Source organism: Egretta garzetta, unplaced genomic scaffold, assembly GCF_000687185.1.
Source record: "Egretta garzetta isolate BGI_Z169 unplaced genomic scaffold, ASM68718v1 scaffold51, whole genome shotgun sequence".
NCBI classification, from domain to species: Eukaryota; Metazoa; Chordata; class Aves; order Pelecaniformes; family Ardeidae; genus Egretta; species Egretta garzetta.
In genome coordinates, this window is record NW_009258549.1 from 2,574,929 (window position 1) to 2,595,027 (window position 20,099).

Below are 20,099 nucleotides of genomic sequence, written 5' to 3' on the forward strand. Positions count from 1 at the left end.
CCCTGGTTGCGGCGGCTGATAGCGAGCCAGACGGCGGGGGCACATCGCTCCCTCATGCCAGAGGGGCAGCCGGGGAGGGGAGGACACGTCGTCCCTCCCAACAGGCCGAGAGGTGCCGCCGATGTGGGGCAAGGGGGGCTGCGCTGAGGCGAAGGGACCAGCGTCTCCTCCTCCTCCACACCCTGCCCCATCGTTGGAAGAGGCATCCAGGACCTTCCCAGCGAAGGGAAGGTGGTGGCCTTCGGGTCTTGCTGGGAAAGGGCCACCAAGCTGCGCTTGGCCTCAGCACACCTGGAAGTCCGCCGGGCACAGGCCCCCTCGCAGGGGTGGACACGGTGGGGGCTGGGGGGCAGGAGGGCTGCGTGGTCACTGTCACCTCTCAGCACATCAGCGGCACGTGTGCTGTGCTGGGCAGCGGTGAGGGAGCTGGACCTCTGGAGATGGCCTCCCTGGATGGCTTGTGCCCCAGCAGTGCTGGTGGAGGGCAGACCTGGGCTGGAGGGAAACTGAAACCGGCTTTCCCCTCCTTCCCCAGGTCAGACACTGTGGGAGAGGCTTGATCTGCTCTGTGCCACGCTACTAACAATTAATTGATAACAGCTAGTAATAACAATTAATCGCTTGTGCTCCAGAGGGTTTAGACCCATATCCCAAGGATGGGGTAGGGGCCAGGCTCACTGTGGCGGGGTATTCATGTTCCCTGGAGGTGTTGGACAACACATCCTGAACACCCACATTGTGGGGTGCCCACAAGGCCCGCCAGTGTCCATGGGACCCTGCCCCTCTCCATCCTCCCTCTCCTACTGGAGGAGCTGTCGGCTTTTTCTCAGCTGCCCCCCTCCTCACTGGAGCGGGGAGCAGCTGAGCCGGCTGGAAGGCTGGGCAGAGAGGAGTTAACTCCAAACCCAACCTCAGGGAGAGGGGAAAAAAAACAGAGATCAATGGATCAGCAGCAAGAGCAGAGGGAGGGAAAAGGGGGAGACAGAGAGAGAGAACAGAGGAGCTCCAGAAGGAGAGAGCCTTGTGTGGGAGCCAGAAGAGAGAGCAGAGCTGGCAGTGGGCAGGGAGGCAGCGGAGCTCCGGGCAGGGGTGATGGTGCTGCCTGGATGAACTCTTCGGTGGCCCGCATCCTTCTTGCCGCTGCTGCCCGGTCTGGACCAGAGGTCTCCCCGCGAAGCTGCAGGCCCTTCCTCACAGAGGTGAGTGCTGGCTTCCCAAGTGAGGAGCAGCCTCCGGCTCCCTGAGCAGGGACGCGACAGTGCCCAGCGATGCTCCTCTGCCTATGTGTGAGCCCATGCCCAGAGGGCGACCGGGGTCCTCTGCTCCAGCAAGGAGAGCCCACGGGGCCAGGATGGAGGAGCCAGGTAGTTACTAGCAGGACAGAGGGGACCACAGAGCCAGAGAGGCAGGGACGACCTTTTGGTGCAATACAGAGAGGCTGCTGGGAAGGAGAAGTGGTGTAAACTGAGGGACTGGGGAGTGTGGGGCGAAGGAGCTTGCATGTCCCAAAAAAAGACTTAATTGCATGTCGACAGTTGCTAGATAACAGTGTCTTTCCCTCTTGGTTGCTGCTCAGTGAAGGACAATTTGTTCTAATGATAGCACAACACGGGGAAGGCTCGTTAGGAGATAGGCTGTTGGCGCTCCCCGCCTGAGCGCCGTGTTACTCAGGGCTGGAGGAAGTTTTGCAGCAAATCGAGCTGCAGTAATAATTACGCTCCTTCACAATGATCATTGTGTTGTGTTTCAGGCGGCTCCCAGGCTTTTCCCCCCATCCTCTCCTAGCCGTCACTGTCCAGCCCATGGCCACCTCTCAGCATCAGGAAGACCTGCCCTGAGTCACCTCTCCTCCGTGGAGCATTACTGCAAAGGGAGCAAGGGGCAGCCAGCTCTGGGGTGGAGGGGGTCCCAGCTGAAGGAGCTCCCTTGAGGCAGGAGCACGGTGGGGTGCTGCCACTGTGGGCTGTCACCCAGGCATCAGATCCCTGCTGCCAGAGGTGGCACAGTGCCGTGGTGAGGCTGCCAAAACCACCCACCATCCCTCCATGGCCTCGTGTCCCTGGCTGAGCCCTGTTGAACACCAGCCAGGATTTAGACTTGCTAAAGCAAGCAATCCCAGGAGGTTTAGTGGCTTTGGGATTGTAGGAGGAATGTAGGGGAAGCCAGGTGGCAGGGGAGGAGGTCCTTCAGGGGGCTGGGAGCACAGGAGGTGCCATGGCGGGAACATGAATGTGGGCAGGAGAAAGGGGCCTCGGCTCGCCTCGAGCCAGGCAGATGTGGGCTGACTCCAACAGCATTCTTGCCAGTGATGTCATGAGGATCTTGATGTCATCATTTAGCCAGCTGGTTGGGATTGGCATCTCTGGGAGAAATGTGGGCATCAAACAAAGGCCAGGATCAGGCACTGTAGGGCCAGAGCTCTGGTGGCCACTGTAGTCAACACCGAAAAGCACCTGCTTGCCTATGGCCATGCACAGGGCCTTCATCTCCCTTTCTCCCCTCGCAGGTCCCCACAGTCAGATGGGGAGATGCCAGGAGACTGGAACGCCTCCTCTGACAGCCTGGAGCTGCGAGCTGCAGGGGTTATCGTGCCTGTCATCTTCTCCCTCATCTTCCTCCTGGGCACTGTGGGGAACGGGCTGGTGCTGGCCGTGCTGCTGCGGAACGGCCAAGCCAAATACAATACCACCAACCTCTTCATCCTTAACCTGGCCATGGCCGACCTGTGCTTCATCATCTGCTGCGTCCCTTTCCAGGCCACCATTTACACCCTGGACGGGTGGCTCTTTGGGGCCTTTGCCTGCAAGGCTGTGCATTTCCTGATCTACCTCACCATGTATGCCAGCAGCTTCACCCTGGCCGCCGTCTCCGTTGACAGGCAAGCATCCCCTCCCCTTTGAGTCCCTCAGCTCAGGGACCTGTTTGCCACCTTTGAGCTAAGGGGTGGGAGAAAGGCTGGTCCTTACCCTGTTGAGTGTCCTGTAAGGAGCGGGTAGGGTCTTCCCAGAGGCAGGGCCAGCAGAGCCAGCCTCCCTATCTCCCTGTGTTCTCTTCCAGCACCAAGCTAAGCTCTTGGCCTGGTTACCCGACCCTCACTTAGGAAGGAGTAGTGCAGGCATGTGCTGAGGTTTGGTGTCTACCATGCAAAACCAAGAACAGGAAAACCTCAGGGCAGCAATGCACCAGGCAAGAAAGAGTGAGCCCTCTGGGTCCTGCTCCTGTCCTTCTCTTCCCTGGTTCAAGAGGCATGCTGCTTGCCTTTCCTGAGCTAGCACAGAAGAGTGGGCAACGGAGATCCCAGACCCGCTGTGGGGATGACCCTGATCTCTATGTGAATTCACCGTAACCCTCTCCTACCAAGAGGTGGGGAGGGGAAGAGATCGGTGGCTGTGTGTGGGATGGTGCACAGATGGCGGCACCATGGGGCAGAAGGCCAACAAGGTATCATCTCATCCATGTTGTATTTGGTCTCTCCTCCGTCCCCTCCTTGCCAGGTACCTGGCCATTCGCTATCCACTGAAGTCCCGGGATCTTCGTACCTCCCGAAATGCAGGAGTGGCCATTGTAGCGATCTGGTCGCTGTCGCTGCTCTTTGCGGGGCCTTACCTCAGTTACTACCAGATTGTCCATTACCACAGGGTGCCCATCTGCGTCCCCATCTGGGAGGACCAGCGCCGAAAGATTCTGGACATCCTCACGTTTGTCTTTGGGTACCTGCTGCCTGTGACCGTGGTGAGCCTGGCATATGCCAGGACCATCAAGTTCCTGTGGACCTCCGTAGACCCCATAGAAAGGATCTCAGAGTCCCGGAAGGCCAAGCGTAAAGTCACCAAGATGATTGTGGCTGTGGCCATCCTGTTCTGCCTCTGCTGGCTGCCCCATCACCTGGTCATCCTGTGCTTCTGGTTTGGCCACTTCCCCTTCAACCGAGCCACTTATGCTTGCCGCCTGGCTTCCCACTGCCTTTCATATGCCAACTCCTGCCTCAACCCCATAGTCTATGCCCTCATCTCCAAGCATTTCCGCAAGCGTTTCAAGCAGGTCTTCACCTGCCTCTTCTTCCAGACAAAGACCAGGAAGAAGAAGAGAGTTGGAAAGAAAGTCCACGTGGTCAATGTGGGCAAAGGTTTCACCAACAGCACCAGAGGTTTCTATGGAGGCAACACTGAGGTGACCCAGGTCCCAGAGGAGAACACCAGGAAGATGGACCCTGAAGGTGCCAGTCATGATGCCAGAGCATGGACTCACCAGCTACAAGATGCCATGGTCTCTGTGCAGAAGGAGCTGCTGGAGGAGGAAAGTTTGGCAACAGCTGGCCATCCCCTAGCCATGACCCTTCCAAGAGGAACTGAGGAGTTTCTGACGGTTCATTACAGATGAGCGAAGTGAAGAAGCCCGTTTTCTGGCCTGTGAGTAGCCACTCCATTTCCAAATGGGCAGAATAATGTGGGACAGATGGGAATGGACACAGCAGAGCCACCGAAACCTCCTGTGGCAATGGTTAACCCATTGTCCCCACTCACCAGCATTCACTGGCCCACAGCATTCATACAGGTATGGTACAATTCACCCATGCAGTGTGGAGTGATGCCAGCTGACCTGGGTGGCGTTCCTGCAACAGGTTTTAAGGCCTCCATTTCCCATCTTCCTAACTTGCTAATTTTGCACAGCACCTTGAAACTCTAAGAGGGAGGCAACTAAAATGAACACATCCTGGTAGGAAATCCGGGCTGTTAAGGGCACATCAGAACATGGGTGGGAAGGGTAGAGAGAATGCACGGGGACCTGAATGTCAATAGGGTAGCTGGCAGCCTCTCTCCCTGGCAGGGCTGGGGTACTGTGCCCACCCCCAAGCGGTAAAACGCTGACCCCTGCCCCCATGCCCCTTTCCCATGGTGCAGGGGCAGCCCCATCCCACCTCCATCCCTTTCCCTATCCCCTACATCCTGATGAGAGGGCCTTTGCCACGCTGTCTCACGTGCAAGGAAGCCGGCCGTCTGTGCCAACAGCTGGGTGATGCAAACTCTGCGGCAGTCAGGAGTCAAACTCAAATGATTTATGCCACAGCAGGTGAAGACTGAGAAGGCTTGTGTGCTGACACCTCTGCGTGCCTCCCCTCCGCACCCGTGGCTTCTCTGAAGTTCAAGGAGGAAAGGACCATCTGTCCAGCCTCTTTCCTCCACCCTGCTCCACCAGAAGTGCTTGCTGGAGGGTATTTCCTAGAGCTCTCTCTCGCCTGGCTTTAGCTCTTCCAAGCAGATCCTGCAGGACACTGTCCCACTTCCTAATGCTGCCTGTGGTCCAGAAATATTTCCTGACAGCCTCCCCCAGTTCTTCCTAAACAAACCTGGTAACTTAACTCCTCCTTGCACCACGTTCTTCCACCTGATCCACCCCTCTGCTTACTTTCTGTTTGCCTTTTGCAAATTCCCGAGGGATTGCTGCCTCCTCTTCGATCTTTGCTTGCTACTCAGAGTTTCATCCCTCCCTTCTGGGGCTGAAGGACCTGTTGCTCTCTGAGCAGAGACATTATTCATAGATATTAACCCCATGTGTGTGGTTTACTGGCTTGGCCAGGCAGTTTTTTCCATGTGATGGTGATGATTGTGAGTGAATTGATGGCTGTCACTGAAGCAGAAGAAAGTGGCTGAGCTGCAAAACAAGCTGTGGAGCTGGGTGACAGTTGTGGTGAGGTGAAGGAGAAAGAAACAGACCCATGTGCGCTTAGTTCAATCCTATCTCCTCAGTACCTCTTTCCACCTGGTGGAGGTGGTTTCTAGGAGAGCGTGAGGCCAACACTGCTCAGCGGGTTGGGACATCTTCCAAAATGGCCACTGCTGTGGGATTACTGTGGGGCTCATGTCTGCCTGGGAGCAAAACTTTCCCCTGCTCTGTCCCCTGCTGCCCTGAGCAGCAGTGGAGGAGCCTTTGGCTGTGGTAACAGCTCAACGACACCTGGCAGCAGGGCCAAGCATCCCCCCGGCCTGACCACAGGAAGGATGAGAAGTGCTGAGGGGATGCCGTGGTGGGACAAAAATCACATTCGCCAGAAGATGCTGGAATTTCTCTCCTGCTTTACCTGAATAAACCCCAGTAATTTCCTTCGCTTGCCACATTTGCTGTGTGCTGGATGCAATCATTGCCCGGTGCGGGGCTCTGCAGTTTGGGCTGGAGGCGGTGGAGGCTGTACAAGCCTCCTGACCACAGTCTGGGGCTCCCAAGTCACTTAGCAGGGCATCGTTTGTTTTATTTGACTTTGCAGGCACTGCAGAAGTGTACAAAAAAACCCCCAAAGCTGAGGGTTTTAAGATGGATCCAGCGCTGATGGTGTTCAAGGGAAAGTCGTAGGAGAGGGACAGACAGAAGCAGAGAGAGGGAAAAGGAGGGAGGGTGAGAGGACAGATGGGGGGGCAATATAAATGATAAATGTGTGGCAGGAGCCATCCACAGGGACAGAAAATGGCAGTGAGAAAGCAGGGCGAAGTGAGGGGCTAGAAGCAAAGGGCAGAAGGGAGGACGGGGGGGCACGAGGGAGGTGGGAAGCAATGCGCTGGCAGAGCACCCACATTTTGGCAGAGGCCTTCTCCCCACCCCAGCAGTGTCACACTGCTCCTGAGCTGGGGTGAGCATCACTCGGCTGTGTTGGACCCCAGCCCCACGGCAGCTTTCTCTGGCGTTTTCCTGCATCATCGGGCTGCCAGAGAAGCCCAAAAAACCACCATCCGAGCAAGGGCTTTGATCAGTCTGGCTCACATGGGAGGGAGCTGGTGGGATTTGCATCGCGGCAATGCCATGATTTGCCGCCTGTGCCTGGCAGCGGTAGGCCTGGGCCTGTGGCTGACTTCACACGGCTCTGGTTTTGTCACGTAGTCATGACATGAGTGGAGAAGGACAGAGCAGGGTACTCGGCTTCCCCAGTGTGCCAAATCCGCATGCCACGAGTAATCACTGGGGCCACGAGTAACCACCTGAGGCCATCCTCTGCGGGGATGAGACAGCTTCACTGAGGGGACACAAACTCCGCGATGCCACCTGGGATGTGAATGCAAGTGGGACCGATCCTGCTTCGTTTGCCAGCACAGGTGCAGCCCCTGAGCATCAGTCCTGCGGCTTGGGAGCTTTCGGTGATACTGTAGGACAAGCCCAGCAAGAAGCCCTAGGAAGGGGACAAAGACAAGTCACCTGACAGACTGGGAGGGGGAAAAGGGACTGTTTTTTCTGGCCAGGCAAGCCCTGAGGAATGAAAAGGGACCAGGCTGTGGAAGGACCTCCATGGTGAGAGGCGAGGGAGAAATCTGCATTAGCATCACACTTCCTGACCACATTCCAGGGGCTTTGCTTTCCTCCAGGAGAGGCCAGGATCATCAGGCCCACACCTTATCCCCACTGAGATGGTTTGCTGTTGGCAGCGAAAGAGATGGGCTTGCTCATTCAGACCCGTTAAACTGAGCTCAAGCCCCACAGGGTTCCTGAGCAACTCCCTCCACAATCCTGCAGCCAGCACTGGGATGCCTCAGCCGCAAATCATCAGACCTGCCACTCCCCCAGCTCAATACTTACAATAAAGTTTATATGATTGCAACAGCCCTCCTTTTCCTTACTTACATAGGGCATTTAATTAGTGCTGTGTGGCTCCCGATTGTGTAACTCTTAACGTGAAGCAGCTCTTCACCCATAATGCCCTAAGAGCAGGTGAAAGAGGGAGAGCTTGGCAGAAGGTGTTTAGTGAAAGCAGTGACATTGTGGGACACTCCAGACTTCCATGCTGAAGCTGGGAAACAGTTACAGGTCATCATGGCAGCAGTAGGTTTCAGAGTGAACATGTTTGCCCTGAGCGAGGCAGATCATTCTCCTTCCTCAGCAGTTCACTTCCCACAGCCCCACTGCCCACAGCCAAGCATGTGCATGGAGATATCCCTCCTAGCGAAGTCCTACAGGCTGACTTTCCAGGTGGAGATGCAAGGGCTGGGTGCTACGGCAGTCTCCGTAGCCTGGAAATCTGCAGGGACGGCACTGCTCACTTTCTAGCTAATTAAAACAGCGAGGGAGCGAACGCTGGGGAGCTCCAGCCATCAGGGAGAAGCCATTTACTGCCAGCCCGCTGATCATTGCCAACATGAGCCTGAGGCAAATGCGAGGTCGTTGGAGGCTGCCCAGCCCCGTCAGTGGTGCCCTGAGCCCCACACGGGCTGCAGAAGTCGCCGGTGTCCTCGCTTGTCCCCATGCACAGTGGGACCTCAGCAAGGCAGCTGGAGGCTGCATCCAAAGCAAAGGGGTTTTGGCCCCATCCTTGCCCTTCGACACTCTCAGTGCTGTAGGTGATGTATGGCAGGGATGGGGGACATCAAGCAGCAAGGGGCTTGCAGAGCTGTGGTGTGTGTGAGCAGAGCCACAAGTCCCTTTATTTCTTTTCTCTTCTCTTTCCGTCCCCTGCTTCTGCTTGCGTAAATATTCCCTTATTGCTTTGTCCGGCCTGCTCTTAAAATTCCCAGGTGATGTGGTATTTCTAACCCTCGCTGAAGCTGTTGCACACCTTGCTAGAGCTCAGCTCCAAGGATACCCCTTTCCCTGTGTGAAGGCCAGCCGAAGCGCTGTGCTGGGAATTATTTTTTTTTTCCATTCAAGTGTTTGATGCTGCTCTCTGCACCTTGAGCCTCCCTCGTCTCCTGTCCCTGTTTCTGATTTCTCGAGCTCCCTTCTGCTCCTCTGCAGCCGATGCTTTTTGGCAACGTGTCCAGCGTGCTTTGCCTACCTTCCAGGGGATGGCTAGTCCTGCAGCTGCGATGCATGCAATGCCGTGGCTAGTGGCCAGCTTGCATGGCCTCAAGCAGCCCCCAGGTAACACGAATATCTGCATCGTTTCTGGGGATGAGGCCTCACTTCACAGCCCAAAGGGAACAGCCATCGGGAACAGTGAAGCGGCACAGCCTGAACGCTGCTTGTTCTTGCCCGCTTGCAGCCGGGCTGTTGCTCACTCTTGATCCTGCTCCTCCTGGTCCTGGCTCGTAAAAGGAGTGGATCAGGTCAGGACTGACTGCTGCCCACTGTGGTGAAGCCTACATAAAACAGGACAGAGAAGACAGGGAGGAAACCTGGGGGAGAAGGTGCATTCAGTGTGGCAAGCATCTGCAATGCATAAGCTCTGCCTGGTGTTAAGCCCTGATTTTGGGGAGCACGTGAGTGGGAAGGGCAGATGCTGAGCCTGGCTCAGGGAGGCTCTGGAGCCAGGATGGAATTCCTGTCTGCCCAGTAACAGTGTGCACACTCTAACTCGTTTCACAGCTCAAAGGTAGAGGTGAAGAAAAGGTGTCATGTCCTTGACATAGAACTGGGTTTAATTAAAACTGAAGGAGCTTGATTGCTGCTTTCCACACAGCCTCCCCACCAGACTGATTAGCACTCTGCAATCTCCGCTCCCAGCTTCTTGCCTTAATTAATGACTCCTTGCTTATATTTTCTCTCCTACTTGTCATCACTCGGGCTGACAAGCTTGGCTTTAACCCCACAGCGGCCGGTTTGCTACACCCACTGAGCACAGCCACGCCGGGAGCTGGGATGGGGCAGAGGGAACGGGAGAGGCAAGGGCAGGCTGGGGCTTTGTGGCTAGTGGTTGGCACCAGCCCCCCCGCAAGCCAGGCGTAGCCACCCTCTGCGAGCAACTTAGTCCTGCCAGCTGTGTGCCGGCCCTGGTGCCCGCGCACCTCCCCAGCACGCGTGCCACGAGCCTGATGCTGCTGGGAGGTGTCAGACCGCCGGTACCAAGAAACAAACCTGCAAATCCAACAGCCCTGGTGGGGGTTTCCCTGTCTGCAGGCACATGGGGCTGGGGGAGGCAGAAGGCCAGGGGAAGCTGTTACAAGGACGGCTCCTAATTCCATGGTGGAGCAGTGGGCTCAAGCGCTGCCCTTGCACTCATGGGGACAGGACCTTGTAGAGAGACGCTGCAGACAGCCAGGAGAGCACGGCAAATGCACCTCGCGGCAAGACAGCCTTGCCGGCCAGAGAGGCAATGGTGTGATAGGGGCGGTCAGGGCACGTAGTACTATGAGCTATAGAGAATTCTGCTTATTTGCTTTTGAATTTTGCTGCTGGTTCCTAATCCATGGCCATCCTTAGCAGGCTGCCAGCTGATTATTTTAATTCTTCCAACAACCACATGCTCTCTTCCCCTCTAAGAGCTTTCAGGAAAGCCCAGAGGAATGCTATCTATATGTCCTATCTCCTTTATCAGCTTCCTAATCGAAATTGCTGGGCCCTGAGCTGACAGGGCTGCTCTCCCACGCTGGCCAAGCACCATGCACGAAGAAGGCATCTTTCTGCAAGTACCTTTCCATGACGGAGGAGATCTGTCTTGCTCATGGAATGAGCGGAGGAAGCAGATGAAAGAGTGGGAGGTTTGCCAGAGGTGCTTCATGGGACTTCTTTAGCAGCGCAGATAATTACAATGATGGATTTCGAGTCTGCTAGAAAGGCAAAGGTGGAGGAGGTAGTGGAGTTCAGATGTTGGCTCAACACCCTGGAGCTTAATTATTTCAGCTGCTGAAGGGTGGAACAGATTCTTGATGTTCGCACATACTGCAGTGTGCTTTTTTGTGTTCACTTGCATGGTGAGTGGCCATTTGCTCAACAACATCCATGCAGCTTTGTTGGGAGACTTTGTTCAAGGATGTTGCTTCTGCTGTGGGTCCTCAGTGAGCCACAAGCAGGTTTTCAGTGTTTGCTGGCTTGGATGAGCCAGATCCTCAGCCTGGCTGGCTTTGGTTGCATCTTACAGCACAGCAGCAGCTGCAGAGCCAGGGAGTTTGCTGCTGGGTTCGGTGGCTGGGGATTCAGTGGCTGGGGATTCAGTGGCTGGGGATTCAGCACATCACTGCAGAGCCACGCTCTGGATGAGGGGGAAATGGAGTGTATTGGGGGCCAGGCAGCAGTGAGGGGCAAGAAGGGCCCTGGGTCAAGTCCTGGTTGCCAGAGTGTGCTGGCAGCCCTGACACCACGGCCCCCAAGGAGGGGGACGCACCACCGCTTGGGAAGGGACCTGGAAGGCGTGTTTGATGGTGTGGCACAAGAAAAACGAGGAGGTTGGACTGAGCTTAATTGCAAAATAAATAGCAGTGAAACCTGTGCTGTCGTTTTCATTCTTCATTAACTACAGCAGACACCTCTGGGACATGTGGAAAGTTGCCACCAGCCTCACACCTGTGGGCTGTGCAGGGAAATCTGTGGCCTGGGATGCAAGGGCAGAGGGAAAAGCTGCTGGGAGAGGCCAAAAACTCTAGGCCAGGAGCAGCAGGAAAAGCAAACAGTGCCAGTGAACAGCTCTTGGCACAGCGTGAGGCCACACTCTCGTGTCCCCCCCGGAACCTTTTCTTTCCTTCTTTCCCTCCCCAGGACCAAACTGTCTTTTCAGATACAGCTGCTGAGCATGGCAGAGCAGTCAAGGCTCTGGCATGTCCAGCTGACACAAAGAAACCTAAAACTTTCCTCAGTCCAGTGCCAAACACATGACCCGTCTTTCAGCTGCCCAGTGCTTCAGCCCTGAGGCAGAAAAGCAGAACTGACTGCAGTGATTCCTATATGACGCTTTCCCTCCCCCCTGCTGAAAACCAGACCCCCTTTTTCTCTTTCTTGTCCAGTGTTATCGCTAAAGCAGTGGTGAAACTTCTTACAAGCCCGCTCGTTTTTTATTTGCCTCAGCTCATGGTACCAGTCTCCAGGGGCCTGCCAGCGCTGCCTCACCTCCCACGGAGGGAGCACTGCTGCAGAAGAGGCAAGGCAAGCGCTCGGCTGGCTGCAGCAGCCCCCCCTTTCCCCTCCAAGCATGCTACAGTCATGAGCAGCGATGAAAAACACTGGCGCCAGGCAAGAAAATGGCTTGAAGAGCTGTGGACAACAATATCACGTGTGCTCAGGCTAAAAGCTTCACTCTGAGTCCCAGCTAGGCGTCTTCCTGGTTTTGAGGTTTTGCGTCTCATTAGCAGACAACATCAGCAACTAAGGTAACCGCAGCGATAAAGAGCGTTTCAGCCGCCTGCTCTTCGGGAACCTTAATGGTCTCCTCAGCAACAAGGCTGTTGAGTGCAGAAGCGTTGACAGCTGGGTGTACGTGGACACCAAGACAAGGCTGGGAAGACGGGAAGAAACAAGGTAAGTAAAGACTGGACACGAAGGTCACCCGCTCCTCACACAGGGACCACCCTGGAAATTCTCTGTCCTGCCTGGATGTCCCCCCCCAGCCCCTCATCCCCTCGCTGTCACTTCACAGCACAGCCATTTTATCTGGCGTGGGGCAAGGCACGAGTTCAGCCACCTTCTCCCCACCAGCTCCATACTTATGCAGGAGTGCAGATGGAGCAAGGCTGCTTTTCCTCTTTGCAAAACATCCCATCTTCCAGCTTGAAGCAACCCCGCTGAGATTCTCTTTCCTCTATTTGTACGGTTTCACAGCAACTAACTAGATTTAAAGTTTGGATTTCTTGGCTGCGGGAGTCAAGATCAGAAGGTGAGTCAGCAACCGTGTACTTCGATCTGCAAACAGACTGGTGTTTGAATTCAAACAGCTTTGTGTTGTCACTTCTAATTTCAGCACTGGGTATGAGAGTAGCAGTTATGAAGTCTGGGGAGGTGCCTGGGGCCTGGAACACACGTAAAGAAGGCCTGGAACATACGTAAAGAAAGAGGAATGAGCTGCTCTGAAAAAAGAGAGAACTTGGCTGAGGAGTCTGAAAAGGCTGACAGGATTTTATTGAAGTTCAAAATACAAAAAGGTCGTATCATCTCCCACCCCCTCATTATCCTTCCCATCCAGCACATCATGATGAAGTATCAGGATTCACAGTGACAGCTCCAGCCAAACCACAAGACCGTTAGTCCCAGCCATGGCCTCCAGCATCCCGCGGATGAACCCATTTAAAAGCCCTGCATATTTCTGGCAGCTCAGCTGTGAACATGGAGGTCCACTTAGCCTTCTCCGGGACACAAGAGGCCAGATATTAGAGAATATGCTGACCCGAAGGTTTCTGAAGAATGCTCCAAACTGTGGCTGTTGCATGGTTAAGCTGAATCCTGAGAATGGACACTTCCAAACCAGTGATTCCCAAGCTGTGGGATGGGTATTGCTACCGGCACACCATGTCTCTTAAGCATACAGGTGGGAGCTCAGATTGCTACTGGGCATGTTCTTGTCACCCTGCTGCTATTTGCACCCTACCTACAAGATTTATGATCCCTGCTCCTAAACAAGGCGATCTACATCTTCATTAGTAACCACAGTGGCATAGAAGCAAGAGATTAGCAAGGGCAATTCCCTGCATCCTCCGTAGCTGCATCACTTCAGGCTCCCAGCAGAGGTCCATAGCTTGTTCTTCAGGCTGCACTTGCAGTTCTGGAGCAGCACCTCTCCATGACAAGCAAGAAACACAGTACGGGTCAGCTGTGGGTTTGGTGTTGACGAGGCAGCCACAAGTCCACCTCCATCCCAGCCCAATAATACGGCTGAGTACACAGCACCTCCTATCGCAACCGGACCTCTTGCCTGAGAGCGCCAGTAATAGGAAACACAAAAGTCAGTCATGGTGGGGGTTTTTTGGCAAGATGTAGGTGTCTGCCTAAAACTGCGCTAGGATTAAGTCACCCCCCAAACTTTATTCTTGCATCAGGGCAGCTCTGACTTGCTAGCTGTCTACCTGCGTATTTTTTGCAAGTGTTTCACTGTAGTATTTAAGCTCTAACTTGCAGCAGTGATTTAAAAACCAGGGCCAGCAAAAGCTGTTAAGTCTAGTGATTAAAAGCTTTGTATCCCATTTGTAACCAGACAGATTCTCTGCCCTCTGACCGCGGGCTCTGTGGAAGGTTAGGATTAAGCCTCAGTGTGTGTTTCTCAAGGCAGTGTGTTTGCTCAGCTGCTAGCACGCAGAATTAAGAGTGTGTTCTTCTCACAGCACAAAGCCTTCTGTTCTCCAAGGCACCCACTTTCTCCCCCATGCAACCGAGTACCGCAGAGGTGGCAAAAGGTGCCTGTTCCAAGCATTTCTGTGATGCTGGCCAGCTGCTGAGCGCACTTGTCAGGGCTGGTGACTGCACACGGCATCAGCCACCACCTACGTCGAGCTGAAGTGCTTAGGAGAAGGCAGAATATCTCTGGAAGGGGTATCCTGTTCAGCGCCAGCCCATCTGATAAAAAGAAGAGCAGCTCTTTTTTCATTTTTCCAAAAGTCTTAGCTGCAGCACTCTCTTGTCTGTTGTCTCTGTTGCTGCCTCCCCATGAGGCAGCTGTGGCAGCACCCACAGGGACAGTCCGAGCTCCCCCGGAGAGTGGATCCGGCAGGAGCGGCTGCTGGCAGCAATGTTTGTTTAGTGATCTGGGAAGCATGCTTCAGCTTCCTCTTTTTCTCTGTAAGGCTTCTCTTGCTGCATCAGGAAGATGATTTGGAAGCCCATTACCTCTTCTCCATCTTCTGCATCTGCAGGCTGAGCGACGTGAAGCTGGCCAGAAGATCTGTAACCTCGTCCACCTGACAAAGTACAGTTGGCTGTTAGGCAGAGGAATGCAGTTGACCACCAACACAGATGAAACCCCCATGCAGCAGGGACCACCCTTGCACCAGGACTGCCAGTAATGCCCATGCTGAGCTAATGCTTGGACAGGATCCCTTTGGTCCCACAATCATGTGGGAGGGCTCCCATCCTCACAATCAAACAGGTCCTAATCTAAGGCTTCTCCCCATTCCTCAGGAGGTCAACGCTTGACCTCCACCTCGCGCGATTTAGCCAATCGTTATAACAGAAGTGTGTTGCTGCATTACCCAGAACTCACTAGTGGTAATGGGGCTGTTTCTTCTAAGCCTGTTTCTAAGGGCCAGTTTTTTGTAGAAAAAAAAAAACCAAACAGACCCCATAACCCTGCGTGGTTGTGCTGATCCTGGCCTCAACATGCCTGTGCCCTCAGCCCATCTGATCTCCAGCTTCTCTGCTGAGCTGCCAGGCACAGTGATGCTTTCTGCATTTTGAATTCCAACCCCAAGTGCCCTGAGTCATCACATGACTTGCCCACTTCACCCAATGTGAGCAAGAACACTTCCGTAACTGTGTCTTCAATGTCACCTTGCTCATGCAGTTGCATTCTCCCAACCACAGAAGTCACAAGTAGGTGAATCACAGTAGCTTAACGCTGCCTACCTGCTCCTTTGTGCTCGTCATCTGTAACCTGGAGCAGAGATCATCCAGCTGTTCCTTTTGCTCATGCCTCCCCAGTCGCTCCAGGTATTCCCGCAACATCTGGATAATCTGAAACCAACAGGCATAAAAGGCGAACATCAGACAGCTGCACCAGGCTGGGATGTTTTTACAGAAAGAATTAAGTTACAGTTAAATCGCCAAGCACAGCCTTGACGCTGCGGTATGTGGCAGAATACATGACACACAGAGAAGAACACATGCAAAGCAACCAGAGAGCACTAATAGCGGCATCAGAGCCCAGTGGCGTTGATCAGCCACAGACTAGTTGTGATCCCCGTGCCTGGTTTAAGAACAGGGAAGAGAGACAGGCCCAGCTGAAGAAGCACAAGGTCCAGCCCTGAAAGCACCAAGCTCTTCTTTATGGCCAGCTAGCCTTGCCTTGCTGTGAGGAGCAGGGACTTCCCACTCCAGCAGGATCTGCATGTGCACTGAGGATGAGAAGTCTTGTGGCTCCTCTATGGCTCCTGAAGCGAGGCCCACACCTTATGCATTTCTGATGCAGCCCCCCGTGACTGCTTTCCTATCCCACGCCTCCAGGTATTGGAGCAGGGCAGAATGTCCTAGGAATGCAGAGTCCCTGCTGGAATACGCATGTCATGGCTACAGCCTCATGCTGTGGTTCCTCTCCTGCCACAAGGCATGTGTCTTACAGGGTGGTTGAAGAAAAGAGTGCTCCACACAGCCTGAGAATTAAGACATTCAATGCATCCTTGGCCTACCAGAGCCAAGAGAGGTCCTGCAAAAATTCAGAGTAGTGGTTGGAAAAAAGGAAGGTCTCTGAAAACAGAAGGAAAAAGTCAAACTCCCTTCAGAGCAGCTAAGAGCCTACAGACAGGTATTTAAATAAAGGGTACAGCAGACTGCCAGGGGCTGCACCGCCTTACCCGATCTTGGGACTGTTTCTTTTACCTGTTTCACTTCAAGGCGTACGGCCTCCAGGCTGTGGGAGAGTCCTTCCTGCAGGATGTTTAGCTTTGATTTGGCGAGGTGCAGTGGGGTTCTGCCAGCTCGATCCAAGGCATCAACTCTGGCCCCTGCAAGATGCATGAGGAAGGACAGAAAGTGAGGTCTGTCTTCAAGGCTTAGTGTCCCTGGGGGAGTATCAAGAGGGGCAGGGTAGGAACGGGACAGGCTGTAATTGTTGTAGACGAAATGTTACCTCCGCGCAGCAGCGTGGTGATGACAGGAACGTGGTTCGTGCAGGCAGCTGGGGAGGGAAAACACAGGACACAGGACTCAGAGGTACTAGCAAACAACAAAGGAGTTTCTGCTCAAGAGTGGAGCTTGCTGCTTCCCAAAGGGCTCTTTGCCATGGGAAAGTGGAACAGCCCAACTGCCAAGGGTAACCTCACATGCAAGCCTGGGTACTCTCTCTGGAACAGATGTCACGCTCCTTGGGGCTGGCAGAGGGAGGGAAATGCATTTTCTCTACCTCTGACCCTTAAACCTTCATGAAGAGTGAAGCTAATGAAATGCAGACAGTCCCTCCTAGGTCCTTAAAGCTGGGGATGCATACTGTAAGGCACAGGCAAGAGGAAGGTGGAGAGGAAAGAAACAGCAAGGCAATGTTCACCTCACCTCTCTGCATGCAAAGCTCATCTGGGTGGCACTTACCCAAGTGCAAGGGGGTGTTTCCCAGCCCATCTCTCTGGTTTGGGTCAGCCCCATGGTCCAGAAGCAGTTGCACTGGAAAGAAGGAAACAGAGCCACATCAGTCCCTTCCCTTTTCCCCACAGGTCAGGCCCACATGGGCTGCAGGTCCACGTGGCAGTCATCAGGCTGCCTTAGGGATGCTTCTGTTCAGCTCATCAAGTTCCTCCCAAAACCAGGGAATGGAGGTTTGTGCAGCAATGCAGAAGGACCCAGCACAAAGCCAGGCAGTGCCACTGCCCCTGGGCTTCCTGAGAGGAAGAACTGGGACTAAGAACACCCTTCTGCACCAGTACAGCCCTAGAGCTAGGAGCCACTGCTCGCCCTTCAGCAGGGGCACGTGGCAAATCCTGGAGCCAGAGTTCAGCTGGCAACTTTGCCACAGAACACAGAAAACAGCAATTTCTGTCATGTGTTGAACCAAACTAAAGAGCATCCTTTGAAATCTCTGCCACAGAGAGGCTGGAAGACAGAACTCCTCCTCCCCACTCACCGATGTGATCGTTGCCATTGCAGGAGGCAAAGTGCAGGGCTGTCCGGCCTTTGTCGTCCGCGGCACAGGGGTCAGTTCCGTCCTCCAAGAGTTGCTGCACTGACAGCACCAAGGAGAAGAAAGCAGGTAAGCTGAAGGGGCACCTGATCAGAAAGGGGTAATGCTACCCACAGTTCTGCTGTTAGATACACATTCTGCCAGCTGTCCAGTCAACTGGACTTGAACCAGCTCCAGCCAGCATCCCGGCTCAGCAGGGCCAGCCTAGGCAGTGTACTCGCCAGCCTCTATCACAGCCTTCACCAGCTTCCATGTACTGCCATAGAGACAAGCCAACGGCTGTAATATCTAAGGCTAAGGATCCATCTAGCCAAATTTTCAAGCTCCAAGGACAATCAGCAGCAAATACCTACAGAAGAGTATAAAAAGATAGCAAGGATGCAGGGCTAACTCTCACAGACTTTAGTCAGCCGCATCTCAGGCACTTCCCAAGCCAGAATTAGCATCCTGCGCTTACTAGCCCTCCATGGGCTTTCTCCGTAGATTTGCATCATTTTCTGCATCAGTGTAAACTTTTCACATCAACGCAGACCCGTGATGAGAAGTTTCACAGTATAACCATATGCAGTGAGAAAAGCCACCTCTTCACACCTGTTTTGCATATGCCACTTCCTAGATTTGTCTGAAACAACTAGCTTTTGCCATAGTAATGGTGGCCACTGATTGGGAAGCAGGCATGTGAACGCACCAACCTGCCAGCAGCAGTGCAGATATACCCTTAGGAGATGGTATATTGAAGTGAACAGCCTGAGTAGCCATACCATCATCTACGCACACTTGTTCCCCCTGCTGCTTCCACTCAGCTACTTCTTCACTGCCACCACTGGCACTTCTTGTAGCCTGAACTACCTCCTTTTCTCAGATGAGAAGGAAAAACCTGCTCGCACAGAAAGGCAGAGAAATTAGTATCACTCCCCTCCCCAGTATCGGGTATAACAAAGGCAAAGAGACCAGTAAAGGCTGAAAAGGTTAGGGACATAAAAGTAGCATCTACAGCAACATGCGTAAGAGCAACTGAAAGGGCCATTACTCCTGTTGTTTTGAGATTATCCTGATATAGTAATCAGTGTGTAAAATAAAGCTCATTCCGAAGCTGCTACAAATACTGACAGATTCACTGTATTTTGACATCTTTAATAGCATATCCTGCAACAGCCAAGACTGACCAGTATAGGAGACAAGAAACTAGATAGCTCAGACCGCTGAAAGTCACCATTGGTCTCAGCTTCCAGAGATCAAATTATAGTCACATTTGAATTTCTTCCTGTACACCTACTGCTTTAAGTGTGGTACAGAAGTGAAAGGAATACCTGAAAAGATGGAAGTGGCATTAATGGGGTGTTTGATACTCCAGAAGAAAGACAGGGAGACTGACAGTGCCACCAGTGAGAATCGTTAATGGGGAATGCTTTACCTAAAGCCAGTAGGAAATGACATAAACTCTCCTACCCAGCACCACTACAGGAAAGAGCAAAGATTTTTACTTGATGATGCAGAATAAATGCATCATCAGACACTTCCTGAAGTCACAGAGTACACAAAACACAGCAGGACTGTAAACAGGGGAACCTGTGTATCAAATACAGGTGTAAAACTCATGGATTGAAACCAAGACTTCTGCAAAGCCTGATTCTTTCACTCTTCCTCTTGACTTGGTGACTGAAGCCAAGCCTTTCGGTACTGACAGAACTCACAGATGGACTTTATCCATCAGTTCATGAAACCAAGTGTATCGTGGATAAGGGGCAGATAATATACGCCAATATTGCTGCTGAACACTTCATATCAAACCCCACCTAATCTACAGTATAGAGAGGTAAGGGGAGTCACAGATAGGCCATGAGCCTTCTCTGAAGTCACTGTAACAGGCACTGGTCCTGATTCCGATCTACTGGGTCACGCTGTCTCATCACACAGGGTATGGCTTAGATAATCATAACGTTCCCATCTTACCTTACTACTTTTTTGCTGCTTACAATTTGGAAAAAGTTACATACCAAAAAAGCTGGAATAGTGCAGTGCTGATTTGGCTTCAGGCAGCTGGAAAACTCACACTATGAACCAGAGGCAGTGAAAAAGTCAATATGATAACCAGCTTCACTCTGCTCAAAGAATGAAATGAGGCTCCAGAAAAGCAGTATCTAGTTTTGCAGCATCTAAAGCACCATGTCCGCAAACTATCTGCACCCTCCTCCTCCTCTCCTGAAATAGAGGTCCTCGAAAAAATACCCTTCCAGGAGAAAGTCCCAAGTAGGATTGGCAGAAGTCTTACCTGTGTCCAAGTCGTTGCTATTGGCAGCTTCACGCAGTCTTTTCAGAGCTATGGAGAAAAAAAGCAATTACTGACAGGAAAGCACAGAGGAAAAAGGAGCGTTTCCCTACCGAAACATCCCATCCGGGCGCTCGAGCCCAGTCGCAGGGCCCAAACCATGCTGGTGCTGGCTCAGCCCAGAGAAGGGGAAGCAGGGGATCAAGACCCCGGGTAAGAAGCGCTCTCCTGAGGCCAGCCTCGGGCCCTCCCACTCCTGACGGGCACCGTCCCCTGGCAGGAGCAAGGGCGCCTTCCCAAGCCGCCCACCGAGCAGATCCGACCTCCTTCCAGAGGCCCCGCACACGGGAAAGCCGAAGCTTTACCAGCTTCCCAGATCGGAGGCTCTCCACCCCG

At 53.5% G+C, this 20,099-nt stretch overlaps 2 protein-coding genes across 5 annotated transcripts in view; one reads left to right on the forward strand and one right to left on the reverse strand.

The window, feature by feature from the left end:
- Nucleotides 1–10,793, forward strand: part of GALR3 (galanin receptor 3) — a 14,285-nt gene extending 3,492 nt beyond the window's left edge. The window contains exons 1-4 of one of the 4 annotated variants that reach the window (XM_009647739.2): nucleotides 1,002–2,122; nucleotides 2,507–2,878; nucleotides 3,495–4,409; nucleotides 5,068–10,793. In XM_009647739.2, the coding sequence (XP_009646034.2) occupies nucleotides 2,046–2,122; nucleotides 2,507–2,878; nucleotides 3,495–4,380 (1,335 nt within the window). In that variant the 5' untranslated portion in view covers nucleotides 1,002–2,045 and the 3' untranslated portion in view covers nucleotides 4,381–4,409; nucleotides 5,068–10,793. Of the gene's footprint in view, nucleotides 1–1,001; nucleotides 2,123–2,506; nucleotides 2,879–3,494 lie in introns of those variants that run through there. The other 3 variants (XM_035903155.1, XM_035903154.1, XM_035903156.1) reach the window with 3 other exon arrangements.
- An 824-nt stretch (nucleotides 10,794–11,617) lies between these two features.
- ANKRD54 (ankyrin repeat domain 54) lies at nucleotides 11,618–19,829 on the reverse strand. The gene is made up of 8 exons (XM_009647740.2): nucleotides 19,817–19,829; nucleotides 19,707–19,754; nucleotides 17,378–17,476; nucleotides 16,849–16,920; nucleotides 16,394–16,441; nucleotides 16,144–16,268; nucleotides 15,175–15,282; nucleotides 11,618–14,510 (listed from the first exon to the last, which is right to left on the reverse strand). The coding sequence occupies exons 1-8, from the start codon at nucleotides 19,827–19,829 to the stop codon at nucleotides 14,436–14,438; spliced, it is 588 nt and encodes a 195-aa protein (XP_009646035.1). The 3' UTR covers nucleotides 11,618–14,435.
- Nucleotides 19,830–20,099: the final 270 nt, after the last annotated feature.